This window comes from Taudactylus pleione, unplaced genomic scaffold (genome assembly GCF_031769625.1).
Source record: "Taudactylus pleione unplaced genomic scaffold, aTauple2 ptg000441l, whole genome shotgun sequence".
In the NCBI taxonomy this organism is placed as follows: domain Eukaryota; kingdom Metazoa; phylum Chordata; class Amphibia; order Anura; family Myobatrachidae; genus Taudactylus; species Taudactylus pleione.
In genome coordinates this window covers 885,001-901,231 of record NW_028284843.1, presented here as the reverse complement: position 1 = coordinate 901,231, position 16,231 = coordinate 885,001, and the positions used below count along the sequence as shown (strand labels likewise).

Sequence of the window (16,231 nt, the reverse complement as noted above, 5' to 3'; positions counted from 1 at the left end):
ACCAGTACAAATGTTTCCTGCCCATAGTCATTACAGGATAAGAAGGTGACCTCCAAACAGTCCTGTCTCATGTCCATCTAATCATGGTCTCTGAGGTTACTGGCAGAACAGGAGGTGATAGTTCATTGGTACAGATGTGTCCTCCTGCGCTGCTTAGATCCCTGCCATAGTAACGTTAGGTGACCGGATACTGACGCTACCCTTCCATCTCAGCACTACATACAGATGTGTCCTCCTGCGCTGCTTAGATCCCTGCCATAGTAACGTTAGGTGACCGGATACTGACGCTACCCTTCCGTCTCAGCACTACATACAGATGTGTCCTCCTGCGCTGCTTAGATCCCTGCCATAGTAACGTTAGGTGACCGGATACTGACGCTACCCTTCCGTCTCAGCACTACATACAGATGTGTCCTCCTGCGCTGCTTAGATCCCTGCCATAGTAACGTTAGGTGACCGGATACTGACGCTACCCTTCCGTCTCAGCACTACTTACAGATGTGTCCTCCTGCGCTGCTTAGATCCCTGCCATCGTAACGTTAGGTGACCGGATACTGACGCTACTCTTCCGTCTCAGCACTACATACAGATGTGTCCTCCTGCGCTGCTTAGATCCCTGCCATAGTAACGTTAGGTGACCGGATACTGACGCTACCCTTCCATCTCAGCACTACATACAGATGAGACCTCACACACTATTGTTGCATTCATGCCATACTGGCCGACTCGCTTCCCCAGGTCCCGTGTGACTCTGCTTGTGCCTAACGGCTTCTTCACGACTTTAACCTGAAAATGCGTGTAAGTGGCAATGTGAGGTGACTTGGACGCACCAGGAGTCCGCGCTGATTAATATTATGACTGTTTGTGTACGATTGAATCTATATACAAGTGCTGCAATGCCACAGCTTATGTCCAAGGTCCGTTGTGCAATGTTACAGACTTGGTTGCACATATACAAGTGTCGTTTATCAAATGTAACCAGTGCTGTCTCCTGGTGCCTCCTAGATGCGTCACATTGTGACTAAGATACCCTTGTGGGCAAAAAAGTTTGGCATAAGCTGGGTCAAACAGGACTCACTGGCACCAGGCATCTTGCGCTGCATGGCGTATCGGCGCTGGGTGTATGAGGACACACGCTGAGTAATATCCAGACTGAGAATTTAGGCCAATAGCTCATTCAGTTATCGCCCCCTTCATTCACACCCATGAGCCTCTGAGTGCCCATCTTTTTGTATCATTAAACAACGAGCCCAGTGCATCTTACTGAAGGATTAAACTGGTGAGCCTGGGAATACCTGATATACACCGAGCCCAGTGCATCTTACTGAAGGATTAGACTGGTGAGCCTGGTAATACCTGATACACACCGAGCCCAGTGCATTTTACTGAAGGATTAGACTGGTGAGCCTGGTAATACCTGATATACACCGAGCCCAGTGCATCTTACTGAAGGATTAGACTGGTGAGCCTGGGAATACCTGATATACACCGAGCCCAGTGCTTCTTACTGAAGGATTAGACTGGTGAGCCTGGTAATACCTGATACACACCGAGCCCAGTGCATTTTACTGAAGGATTAGACTGGTGAGCCTGGTAATACCTGATATACACCGAGCCCAGTGCATCTTACTGAAGGATTAGACTGGTGATCCTGGGAATACCTGATATACACCGAGCCCAGTGCTTCTTACTGAAGGATTAGACTGGTGAGCCTGGGAATACCTGATATACACTGAGCCCAGTGCATCTTACTGAAGGATTAGACTGGTGAGCCTGGGAATACCTGATATACACTGAGCCCAGTGCATCTTACTGAAGGATTAGACTGCTGAGCCTGGTAATACCTGATATACACCGAGCCCAGTGCATCTTACTGAAGGATTAGGCTGGTGAGCCTGGTAATACCTGATATACACCGAGCCCAGTGCATCTTACTGATGGATTAGACTGGTGAGCCTGGTAATACCTGATATACACCGAGCCCAGTGCATCTTACTGATGGATTAGGCTGGTGAGCCTGGTAATACCTGATATACACCGAGCCCAGTGCATCTTACTGAAGGATTAGACTGGTGAGCCTGGGAATACCTGATATACACCGAGCCCAGTGCTTCTTACTGAAGGATTAGACTGGTGAGCGTGGGAATACCTGATATACACTGAGCCCAGTGCATCTTACTGAAGGATTAGACTGGTGAGCCTGGGAATACCTGATATACACTGAGCCCAGTGCATCTTACTGAAGGATTAGACTGGTGAGCCTGGTAATACCTGATATACACCGAGCCCAGTGCATCTTACTGAAGGATTAGACTGCTGAGCCTGGGAATACCTGATATACACCGAGCCCAGTGCATCTTACTGAAGGATTAGACTGGTGAGCCTGGGAATACCTGATATACACTGAGCCCAGTGCATCTTACTGAAGGATTAGACTGGTAATACCTGATATACACCGAGCCCAGTGCATCTTACTGAAGGATTAGGCTGGTGAGCCTGGTAATACCTGATATACACCGAGCCCAGTGCATCTTACTGATGGATTAGGCTGGTGAGCCTGGTAATACCTGATATACACCGAGCCCAGTGCATCTTACTGAAGGATTAGACTGGTGAGCCTGGTAATACCTGATATACACCGAGCCCAGTGCATCTTACTGAAGTATTAGACTGGTGAGCCTGGTAATACCTGATATACACCGAGCCCAGTGCATCTTACTGAAGGATTAGACTGCTGAGCCTGGGAATACCTGATATACACCGAGCCCAGTGCATCTTACTGAAGGATTAGACTGGTGAGCCTGGGAATACCTGATATACACTGAGCCCAGTGCATCTTACTGAAGGATTAGACTGGTAATACCTGATATACACCGAGCCCAGTGCATCTTACTGAAGGATTAGGCTGGTGAGCCTGGTAATACCTGATATACACCGAGCCCAGTGCATCTTACTGATGGATTAGGCTGGTGAGCCTGGTAATACCTGATATACACCGAGCCCAGTGCATCTTACTGAAGGATTAGACTGGTGAGCCTGGTAATACCTGATATACACCGAGCCCAGTGCATCTTACTGAAGTATTAGACTGGTGAGCCTGGTAATACCTGATATACACCGAGCCCAGTGCATCTTACTGAAGGATTAGACTGGTAATACCTGATATACACCGAGCCCAGTGCATCTTACTGAAGGATTAGACTGGTGAGCCTGGTAATACCTGATATACACCGAGCCCAGTGCATCTTACTGAAGGATTAGACTGGTAATACCTGATATACACCGAGCCCAGTGCATGTTACGGAAGGATTAGGCTGGTGAGCCTGGGAATACCTGATATACACCGAGCCTTAGAGACCAGGCTCAGCAGAAGGATTTCCTTTCTCTCCAGTGGGTCTATGTATCCAGCAGTGATCAGCCTGGAGACGTTACCCATAGCAACTAATCATCTCCTACCTAGTGTTTTATAGACTGTACTAGATATATGCTAATTCAAAGCTGATTGGTCGCTATGGGCAATTTCTCCACTGGTCACTTCTCCACGCTGATCACTGCTTGTTACATAGACCCCAGGTCTCGGTGTGGGAGACGTCCTAGCTGTGGGTGTGCATATGGCTTGTACTGCATTGTACATCTCTCACTACCCTGACTCTCCCGCAGGAGGACGCCAGCAGAAAGCGAGGACGGGTGACTAGTGAGCCGGGCGACGAGACCTCCAAATTGGACAAAAAACGTGTGAGAGAGGAGATGAAGGAGACGACTGCCCCGTTCACACCTTGTGACTACAGCAAATCCAACTTCAAGGTGTTTGCAGGTGTGTATATGGCAGCTCAGGGGGACCCGTGCTATATACCCAATATACACAGTCACTGTCCTCTAATTGTCATCACAAATACAGACTATTACTGATTCACTTCTTATCAAATTCACCATTCTCACTGCTACGTGCTGTATAGCCCCTTCATCACGTCACAGACCATTCTCACTGCTACGTGCTGTATAGCCCCTTCATCACGTCACAGACCATTCTTACTGCTACGTGCTGTATAGCCCCTTCATCACGTCACAGACCATTCTCACTGCTACGTGCTGTATAGCCCCTTCATCACGTCACAGACCATTCTTACTGCTACGTGCTGTATAGCCCCTTCATCACGTCACAGACCATTCTTACTGCTACGTGCTGTATAGCCCCTTCATCACCCCACAGACCATTCTTAATGCTACGTGCTGTATAGCCCCTTCATCACGTCACAGACCATTCTTACTGCTACGTGCTGTATAGCCCCTTCATCACCCCACAGACCATTCTTAATGCTACGTGCTGTATAGCCCTTCATCACGTCACAGACCATTCTTACTGCTACGTGCTGTATAGCCCCTTCATCACGTCACAGACCATTCTTACTGCTACGTGCTGTATAGCCCCTTCATCACGTCACAGACCCTTCTTACTGCTATGTGCTGTATAGCCCCTTCATCACGTCACAGACCATTCTTACTGCTACGTGCTGTATAGCCCCTTCATCACGTCACAGACCTTTCTTACTGCTACGTGCTGTATAGCCCCTTCATCACGTCACAGACCACTCTTACTGCTACGTGCTGTATAGCCCCTTCATCACGTCACAGACCATTCTTACTGCTACGTGCTGTATAGCCCCTTCATCACGTCACAGACCTTAATAAAATGCTAATCCTAAGTACGTAGCCCACTATAAGCGACATTGAGGAAGAAGTGCTCAGCAATGGGAAATTGCACCATATTGCACTTGTGGATGTTAGTTGTATTTCACTCGTCACCTATAGTGCAGGCAGCGATTTTGGGTCACTAAACCTTATAATCCACCAGTAGTAGCTGCAGAATAGACTCTTTCCTAGTGATGGTCAGGCTGTATTTGCTTTCTTTCCTCACTATTCAACTTCCTTGTCAGCTCATTCTCATGGTAACTTATATGGCATGGCATGGCACTCCTGCGGCATCCAGCTAATCTAATCATGGATAATGCGTGTATACCATTGTCCTCACCGCTATACATATTGCTGGTCATTTGTTTAATAACTGGACTCACCCTGCATGGGGGACACTTCATTTGTGTGTACATGGTAGGGGGCGGATGGGGCACTGGCATCATGTTCCATGGAGTAAATGTATCTGATCTTGTCTCGTAGGTGCCAGTAATGTGAAGAGTCAGTCTGAGTTTGACCCTAATAAGCAAACTCCACAAGGAAAGGTGAGTTCTGTTGTGTCTGGTCCTCCATGTAAGCAGCACATTCAGTTAAGTGTGAGGCTATGACATAACCTAGTGCTGTGCACAGTGTGTATAATTATGGGAGGGAGGACTGTTGGGTGTGAGGGTGTCCTGCCTGGATTATGGTAGCAGGATAAGTGTGAGGCTATGACATAACCTAGTGCTTTGCACAGTGTGTATAATTATGGGAGGGAGGACTGTTGGGTGTGAGGGTGTCCTGCCTGGATTATGGTAGCAGGATAAGTGTGAGGCTATGACATAACCTAGTGCTGTGCACAGTGTGTATAATTATGGGAGGGAGGACTGTTGGGTGTGAGGGTGTCCTGCCTGGATTATGGTAGCAGGATAAGTGTGAGGCTATGACATAACCTAGTGCTGTGCACAGTGTATATAATTATGGGAGGGAGGACTGTTGGGTGTGAGGGTGTCCTGCCTGGATTATGGTAGCAGGATAAGTGTGAGGCTATGACATAACCTAGTGCTGTGCACAGTGTATATAATTATGGAGGGAGGACTGTTGGGTGTGAGGGTGTCCTGCCTGGATTATGGTAGCAGGATAAGTGTGAGGCTATGACATAACCTAGTGATGTGCACAGTGTATATAATTATGGGAGGGAGGGTGTCCTGCCTGGATTATGGTAGCAGGATAAGTGTGAGGCTATGACATAACCTAGTGCTGTGTAGTGTGTATATAATTATGGGAGGGGGCACTGTTGGGTGTGAGGGTGTCCTGCCTGGATTATGGTAGCAGGATAAGTGTGAGGCTATGACATAACCTAGTGCTGTGCAGTGTGTATATAATTATGGGAGGGAGGACTGTTGGGTGTGAGGGTGTCCTGCCTGGATTATGGTAGCAGGATAAGTGTGAGGCTATGACATAACCTAGTGCTGTGCACAGTGTATATAATTATGGGAGGGAGGACTGTTGGGTGTGAGGGTATCCTGCCTGGATTATGGTAGCAGGATAAGTGTGAGGCTATGACATAACCTAGTGCTGTGCACAGTGTGTATAATTATGGGAGGGAGGACTAATGAAAGATATTCCCAGTGGGAATTGGTGGTTGGGTTACATCGCGGCCTTTCTTACTGTTGTGAAGACTTTTTGTACAGAACACTTTACATTCTTTGTTGTCAGTGAGGATATGGTCATCCGATGTCCAGGGGACTCTATAACTATGACACATCCAGCACACAGTAGAAGATATTTTGTAATGTCACACCAAGGCCTCATCGCCTTCTGTGTTATGTAATCTCTGTTCATGTCGCTATGTCTTTATATGCCGTAGCTTTGACTAATTCGGAACATATTTAAGTGTCCCAATATGTGGTGTAATGGTTCCTCTCATATGTCCAGCAGAAATGACTTCTGGGATCATTCTTCACAGTCCTAGGCGAGTTCCTCCAAAACATCACAAAACAAATCCGTCCTCCTGTGCCCAATAGAGACCGGCTCTGAGCCAACACCAACCAGTTCTCCTGCTTGTGTGCTAAGCTCTATATGTGCGACCGTACCTTCTCCACTCACTCTATGCCCATCATAAGGTTACCTGGCACTGGAACTGGACTCAGTAGTCCAGGGTATCTTGTCAGTCACCTGGACAGTATTACAACCATGAAGGTAAAGGGTCTTATTGAAACCTCCCCTAAGTGGGATGGTTCTTGTTGAATGGTCCTGAATGTAAAAGCCATCAACAATTTACGTGTAATTTACCTGTTCAGGTGCCTCAGCCGGCTGATCCAGGTGTTACATATGCTGTGCACATTTGGCGCATAGTGCTGATTTCTCCTTCATCCTCTAAGGGACACGGGAGCATCTGACAGTGGGGTATAGACAGTGGGCCGGCACTTTAAGAATCGGCCCCAGTGCCATAGAAGAGCCGGTGCCTATGGGGCTCTTTCAAGCCGTATTTTTTTTTTTTTTTAAGTTAATGGATATTTTTTAATATTGTTGTTATTTTACAATGTGATCATTGAGAACAGACAGATTGCATGCACCGTGAGAGCCGCCGTATCTACTGCAGCCTGTGTCCAGTCCCCCTATGGAGGGGGCCCCCACCTAACAGTAATGCTTTATGGGTAATATGGAGTCCGCCACAGAGGAAACCAGCTCGTGTCTGGGTCCCCCGTTGCCGCAGAAGCCCTGATTAGCAGGAGAGGGGTTCTTTTTCCAGCTGGGCTTGTGACAGGTGTCACTAATTGGTACAAGATTACAGTCTCTAGCCATTGCGACTGTCAGACTGCCGTGCCAGTGCTTGGATGAGAGATGCATCGGTGCCGGCTACTACAGGGGCACCTGAAAGCGATTCTGAGAGACCCGCTCCCTTCTGATTACAGCGGCTGTCAGACTGCCGTACCGGTGCTTGGATGAGAGCGGCATCGCCGCCGGCTTATATGGGGGCACCTGAGCGCTATTCTACTGAGAGCTATTTAATGCGGCACAGTTTTGTATAGTGGCTAGTTTAGGCTCCGGCTAGTTCTTAGTCAGCCATCTTTGGGGAAGGGGCGGAGCTTACTTGCGGAGGCCATAGTCTCTCACAGAGAGCTATGCGCCGCCTCCTCCGCCTCTGCTCTATTGGCGTGCTCTGCTCACGAGGAGCGACACCATCTTGAGTTATAAGAAGCTGTTCTCTCCCCTGATCAGATCTCCGCACAAAACAGATATAGACCCGGCTTATCGGCTCCAATAGCTTCTAAAGATCCAGTCTGCTAAGGGGTCTGTGAGTTTCCAGCAGTGTGGTAGCATCATCTGGTAAATTCTGCTCCTCCCTATCTATTTCTACATTGTGTATCATTATTATACAAATTCTGCTCCTCCCTATCTATTTCTACATTGTGTATTATTATTATACAAATTCTGCTCCTCCCTATCTATTTCTACATTGTGTATCATTATTATACATATTCTGCTCCTCCCTATCTATTACTACATTGTGTATTATTATTATACAAATTCTGCCCCTCCCTATCTATTTCTACACTGTGTATTATTATTATTATTATTATTATTATTATTATTATACAAATTCTGTCCCTCCCTATCTATTTCTACACTGTATTATTATTATTATTAATATACAAATTCTGCCCCTCCCTCTCCATTTCTACATTGTGTATTATTATTATACATATTCTGCTCCTCCCTATCTATTACTACATTGTGTATTATTATTATACAAATTCTGCTCCTCCCTATCTATTTCTACATTGTGTATTATTATTATACATATTCTGCTCCTCCCTATCTATTACTACATTGTGTATTATTAGTATACAAATTCTGCCCCTCCCTATCTATTTCTACACTGTGTAGTATTATTATTATTATTATTATTATTATTATTATTATTATACAAATTCTGTCCCTCCCTATCTATTTCTACACTGTGTATTATTATTATTATTATTATTATACAAATTCTGTCCCTCCCTATCTATTTCTACACTGTGTATTATTATTATTATACAAATTCTGCCCCTCCCCCTCCCTATCTATTTCTACATTGTGTATTATTATTATACATATTCTGCTCCTCCCTATCTATTTCTACATTGTGTATTATTACACATTCTGCTCCTCCCTATCTATTTCTACATTGCGTATTATTATTATTATACATATTCTGCCCCTCCCTATCTATTTCTTCATTGTGTATTATTATTATTATACATATTCTGCCCCTCCCTATCTATTTCGACATTGTGTATTATTATTATTATACATATTCTGCTCCTCCCTATCTATTTCTACATTGTGTATCATTATTATTATTATTATACAAATTCTGCTCCTCCCTCTCTATTTCTACATTGTGTATTATTATTATACATATTCTGCTCCTCCCTATCTAATTCTACATTGTGTATTATTATTATACATATTCTGCTCCTCCTATCTAATTCTACATTGTGTATTATTATTATACATATTCTGCTCCTCCCTATCTATTTCTACATTGTGTATTATTACACATATTCTGCTCCTCCCTATCTATTTCTACATTGCGTATTATTATTATTATACATATTCTGCCCCTCCCTATCTATTTCTTCATTGTGTATTATTATTATTATACATATTCTGCCCCTCCCTATCTATTTCGACATTGTGTATTATTATTATTATACATATTCTGCTCCTCCCTATCTAATTCTACATTGTGTATTATTATTACACATATTCTGCTCCTCCCTATCTATTTCTACATTGCGTATTATTATTATTATTATTATTATTAGGGATGTGCAGGCTCGGATAGGTTCGAGTTTGCACGTGGAGTTCGGATTTTTCCCTCCAAAAAAACGGAACTCAGAACGAGGCAAAACGTCATCTTACATGGACGAACATCTTCATTCCTGGTCTTTTGTCCAGGAATGATGATGTTCGTCCATGTAAGATGACGTTTTGCCTCGTTCTGAGTTCCGTTTTTTTGGAGGGAAAAATCCGAACTCCACGTGCAAACTCGAACCTATCCGAGCCTGCACATCCCTAATTATTATACATATTCTGCCCCTCCCTATCTATTTCTTCATTGTGTATTATTATTATTATACATATTCTGCCCCTCCCTATCTATTTCGACATTGTGTAGTATTATTATTATTATACATATTCTGCTCCTCCCTATCTATTTCTACATTGTGTATCATTATTATTATTATTATACAAATTCTGCTCCTCCCTCTCTATTTCTACATTGTGTATCATTATTATACATATTCTGCTCCTCCCTATCTATTTCTACATTGTGTATTATTATTATTATTATTATTATTATTATAATACAAATTCTGCTCCTCCCTATCTATTTCTACACTGTGTATTATTATACAAATTCTGCTCCTCCCTATCTATTTCTACATTGTGTATTATTATTATACATATTCTGCGCCTCCCTATCTATTTCTACATTGTGTATTATTATTATTATTATACATATTCTGCGCCTCCCTATCTATTTCTACATTGTGTATCATTATTATTATACAAATTCTGCTCCTCCCTATTTCTACATTGTGTATTATTATTATTATTATTATTATTATTATACATATTCTGCTCCTCCCTATCTATTTCTACATTGTGTATTATTATTATACAAATTCTGCCCCTCCCTATTTCTACATTGTGTATTATTATTATTATTATTATTATTATACAAATTCTGCTCCTCCCTATTTCTACATTGTGTATTATTATACACACTCTGCTCCTCCCTATCTATTTCTACACTGTGTATTATTATTATACAAATTCTGCCCCTCCCTCTCTATTTCTACACTGTGTATTATTATTATACAAATGCTGCCCCTCCCTCTCTATTTCTACATTGTGTAGCATTATTAGACATATTCTGCTCCTCCCTATCTATTTCTACATTGTGTATTATTATTATTATTATTCACACTCTGCTCATCCCTATCTATTTCTACATTGTGTATCATTATTATTATACAAATTCTGCCCCTCCCTATTTCTACATTGTGTATTATTATTATTATACATATTCTGCTCCTCCCTATCTATTTCTACATTGTGTATTATTATTATTATTATTATTATACAAATTCTGCTCCTCCCGATCTATTTCTACACTGTGTATTATTATACAAATTCTGTCCCTCCCTATTTCTACATTGTGTATTATTATTATACAAATTCTGCTCCTCCCTATCTATTTCTACACTGTGTATTATTATACAAATTCTGTCCCTCCCTATTTCTACATTGTGTATTATTATTATACATATTCTGCTCCTCCCTATCTATTTCTACATTGTGTATTATTATTATACAAATTCTGCCCCTCCCTATCTATTTCTACATTGTGTATCATTATTATTATTATTATACATATTCTGCTCCTCCCTCTCTATTTATAAACTGTGTATTACTATTATTATTATTATTATTCATATTCTGCTCCTCCCTATCTATTTCTACATTGTGTATTATTATTATTATACAAATTCTGCTCCTCCCTATCTTTTTCTACATTGTGTATTATTATTATTATTATTATTATACAAATTCTGCTCCTCCCTATCTATTTCTACATTGTGTATTATTATTATACAAATTCTGCCCCTCCCTATCTATTTCTACATTGTGTATTATTATTATACATATTCTGCTCCTCCCTCTCTATATATAAATTGTGTATTACTATTATTATTATTATTATTATTATACAAATTCTGCTCCTCCCTATCTTTTTCTACACTGTGTATTATTATACAAATTCTGTCCCTCCCTATTTCTACATTGTGTATTATTATTATACAAATTCTGCTCCTCCCTATCTATTTCTACACTGTGTTTTATTATTATACAAATTCTGTCCCTCCCTATTTCTACACTGTGTATTATTATTATACATATTCTGCTCCTCCCTATTTCTACACTCTGTATTATTATTATACAAATTCTGTCCCTCCCTATTTCTACATTGTGTATTATTATTATTTTTTTTTTTAATAACAATAATTTTTATTGAGACAAAAAAGATTTTACAGTTATGAGACAAATATGAAAAACATCACATATAGAACATATAAATAAATAAAAAAATAAAAAATAAATCGAGGATGAGAATACAAATGTAAGACTGTGAGATAACAATAATCAGAGTAGCGTGAATGTCCTTTCAAAGACTAACAAAAAAGAAAAGTCTATGGTATCGTACAGAATCCTCAAAAAGAGAGAAAAAAAAAATAAAAAATAGGAAAGAATTCAAGGGAAGGGGAAGTAAGGGAGATTAAGGGTAGAGTAATCAACGGATTCCAGGAGTCGCGCGGGCCTGAGAATGAAAAAATAACTTGATGACAAAATATCATTTGATGTGGTCACCATGGTTTAAGCTGGAAATATATTCCATTGATGCAATATAGTTAATTTTAGCCATAAAATCATCTCTTGAGGGTGGGCGTTGGTCTTTCCAGTGTTTGGCTATAATGGTTTTAGCGGCATTACAGATATGTGTAATCAATTTATCCTGGGTTTTGGAGACACCAATGAGTGGTGCATTCAATAATACAGAGACTGGGTTTAATATAAATCCTGTACCAAGAGCTTGATTAGTCACTTGGTGAACATGGGACCACAAAAGGCGGTTAGAGGGACAAGACCACCAAATGTGGAAAAATTTTCCTTCTTGACCACAAAGTCTCCAACACATTTTGGACGTAGCAGGAAATATGGAATGTAGTTTAGTAGGGACTAAATACCAACGGGTATATACTTTATAGCAGGTTTCACGTATTGAAACACTGATGGAGGCTTTGGCAGTACGTAATTTAATTTCTTCCCATTGGTCATCGTTTAAGATCACAGCAAGATCAGATTCCCATAGTAACTCATGTGATTCACGTGGAGGACGGTCAGGGGTTAGAACTGAATTGTAAATTGTTGAAATATTCCCTCTCTTCCCAATTGAATATAAACACATACGTTCAAATGAGGTAGGCTTGCGCAATATAGGAGATTTGGATTGAGAGCAGATAAAACTAATAATTTGAAAATATTGGAAGAAACAAGAGGAGGGTAAATTTAGGTGATCTTGTAAGTCTTGGAATGAGGAAGGAGCGAATTCGCCTTTGATATGGAGAAATCTGTCTACGCCTCGAGCTCGCCATGGAGCTGCCATATTTCTATCACATCCTGAAGGGAATTGTGGATGGTCCCATATTGGGGTGAGTGGGGACGGATAGGGAGAGAGGTCATAAGTGCTGCGTGTTTTGTCCCACAACTGGAGAGAGAACTTAACAGTAGGGACAGAGTACACTGATGCCGGCCTACAATTTTTGGGGAGCCAAATCAAAGTATTAAGCGAACCACATTGAGTCAATGAATTCTCAATATCAACCCATTTTTTAGTTCCTGGGCCAGAATGCCATGACAAAATATGATTAAGATGACATGCGTCGTAATAAGACTGTATGATAGGGAGTCCCAGGCCCCCCGTGATTGTACTTTTGCTGAGAATTGATCTCTTGATACGGGGCCTGCGTCCCGCCCACACAAATCTGTTAGAGTTTTTGTAAAGAGGCAAGGGTTGTGCGGGGTATCGAAATTGGGAGAGTCTGGAAAAGATATAGTAAACGGGGGAGAAGATTCATTTTGAGAGCGTTTATTCTACCAAACCATGAGATATACAACCGATCCCATTTCTGAAGATCATGTGTCAAATTATTAATCAGAGGGACAAAATTAGCCTGATACAGAGAACAGTAGGTTTTAGTGATGGATATCCCGAGATATTTTATAGCGGATGGCCTCCAAAGAAAAGGAAATTTAGACGTTAACGTGGTCTGCAAATGGGGAGAGACATGTAAAGCTAAAGCTTCCGATTTAGAATGATTAACTTTGTATCCTGAACAGGAACCATAAACGGAGAGTTCTTTTTGAAGGTTAGGAAGGGATATTAACGGATTGGAAAGGGTCAGGAGGACATCATCTGCAAAAAGGGATATTTTGTAATGGTTTTGACCAACTGTAATACCCTGGATATCAGTATTAGCTCGAATACGAGCTGCTAGTGGTTCGATACATAGGGCGAATATAAGGGGTGACAATGGGCATCCTTGTCGTGTACCATTTGGTAAGGGTGAATCAGGGAGAACAGATCCCATTTGTCAGAACCGTCGAAGAGGGACAGGAATAGAGGGCCTTAATAGCTGTAATAAAGTGGCCCCTGAATCCAAATGAAGAGAGAGTAGAGAATAGGAAGGGCCATGAAATGCGATCAAACGCCTTCTCAGCGTCGAGTGCTAGGACTATAGAAGGTATTTTGGAAACATTAATATGATGGATCAAATTGATAATGCGTCTTGTGTTGTCTGAGGCCTGACGTCCCAGCATAAAGCCTACTTGGTCAGAGTCAACCAAAGACGTCACCACCGAATTTAGTCTAGTAGCAAGAACCTTGGCAAATAATTTAAGATCAGTGTTTATTAAAGAAATGGGCCTATAGTTGGTACAAAGGGAAGGGTCTTTACCGGGTTTGGGAATAACTATAATACGAGAGGCCAAAGAATCAGTATGGAACGGGGTTCCATTCATGACTCCATTAAATAGTTTAACCATATATGGCAACAACTGAGGGGCAAATGTTTTGTAGTATGCCATTGAGTATTCATCTGGGCCTGGAGCCTTAGATGGTTTCTGGACTTTTAGTGCCGCTTCAATTTCCTCGATTGAGATATCATTATTTAGGAGATGACAAGCAGATGTATCAATTTGGGGGAGGGCACAAGAGTCTAAATACATTTCAGTGTTATGAAAGGATGGGTCAACAGGTGGTTTTAAATTATATAGAGCTCGATAATAGTCTGAAAATACCTTATTGATACATTTAGGGTCATAGGTTAAACTGCCAGTGGGGTCTTTAATTGAGTAGATGGCCTGGCTCACTTTTTTAGTGCGAAGTTTATTAGCCAATAAGGTATGAGCCTTGTTGCTTTTGTCGTAGAAATTTTGATTAGCCCAGCGTAGAGACCGTTCAACCTCCTCGGCTTGGAGAGTTTGCATTTCAGATCTTGCTTTTGAAAGTTGGGCAAGAGTTGAGTGCGTTTATGTTCTCTATCTAGATCTGCAATGGATTTAGTCAGGTGAGCTATCTGTTGCTCCTGTTCTCTTTTCCTACGAGAAACATATTGGATAATTGATCCCCGTATGACCGCTTTATGGGCCTCCCAGACTATCGATGTAGTACAGTCTCCCTGTTCATTAAGGACGAAGTAATCCTGAATTTTGGTTTTTATCAATTCTTGAAATTGGGGGATTTTTAATAAAGTTTCATTAAGTCTCCATGGAGATCTACCAGTTTTAGATTCGAATAGGTTAAATGTTACCAACAAAATTGAGTGATCCGACCAAGTGTTAGGAATTATCTTGGACTGAATTGCAGACTGTGAGAGAGAGGCACAACAAAGAAATAAATCAATACGAGAATATACATCATGGGGTATGGAATAAAAAACATCGAATAGCCCAGTTTCGGCTATATTTTTTTTGTAGTGCTAATGATGGGGTTGACATGTCTCTACGAGAGGGGGAGCCTGATTTGTCCAGGTGAGGAGAGAGAGTCATATTAGTCTCCGCCCACTAATGTTTTGCCTTTACGGTAGATATTGAAATCATGAAAAAATTTACGAAAGAATCTGGTTTGGTTAGTGTTAGGGGCATATATGTTAGCTAACGTAATCTCCTCATGGCCAATCTTATCTCGTATCATAATATATCTGCCCTCAGAGTCACATTTTGAATCTAAAAATTGAAAAGGGAGAGAATTTCTGATCAAAATTGCCACGCCATTACGTTTAGAGGTATGGTTGGAGTACCAAACCTTTGGGAAGGTTTTGGAAGATAATGACGGGTGCAAGTTATTTTTCAAGTGGGTCTCCTGTAAAAAAATATCTCCTTTCATTTTACGGAGGGTCTTGTGAAGATGTGAGCGGTTTTGGGGTGTATTAAGCCCTTTTGTGTTAATGGATAAACTCGTTAGAGGCATTGTAGCAAGGGTTCAAATTACGTCTAAATGAATACCAGTGAAAAAACTCCGGAAAACGTTGAAAAGAAATAAAATAAAAATAATAGAGATGAAAAGAAAAATAGAGACTAAGCGTCCGATAATATCCTACAGAACTGGATAGTCGGACACAAAGGTAGAGTTCCACAGGGGTGGGAGCTCACAGGTGGGATTGAATAATGTAGTCAATAATAGGCCTATTAACAAGCCCAATTAATATATTTAACTATAATCCCTAATTTTGGGGGGGGTGGAGAGACCAGTAAGAATACCACCGCTCCCCCCTAAGAGCTACATATAGTAATCATTGGTTGATACTGAACTTTAGATAACACTATGAGCAAGAAAAAGAAGAACAAAAGGAAAAATAATAAATAAATAAATGTTAGGTCCAATGATAGAGCCATAATAGACACTATAACTGTGAAACATTATAGTAACAGGTAAAGAGGC

The 16,231-nt window shown here is 41.4% G+C and overlaps 1 protein-coding gene across 1 annotated transcript in view; it reads left to right on the top strand.

The window, feature by feature from the left end:
• Nucleotides 1–16,231, top strand: part of EXOSC10 (exosome component 10) — a 78,940-nt gene that overhangs the window by 40,644 nt on the left and 22,065 nt on the right. Inside the window, exons 22-23 of the mRNA XM_088447805.1 lie at nt 3,661–3,814; nt 5,173–5,234. Coding sequence (XP_088303931.1) covers nt 3,661–3,814; nt 5,173–5,234 — 216 coding nt within the window. The remainder of the gene's footprint in view (nt 1–3,660; nt 3,815–5,172; nt 5,235–16,231) is intronic.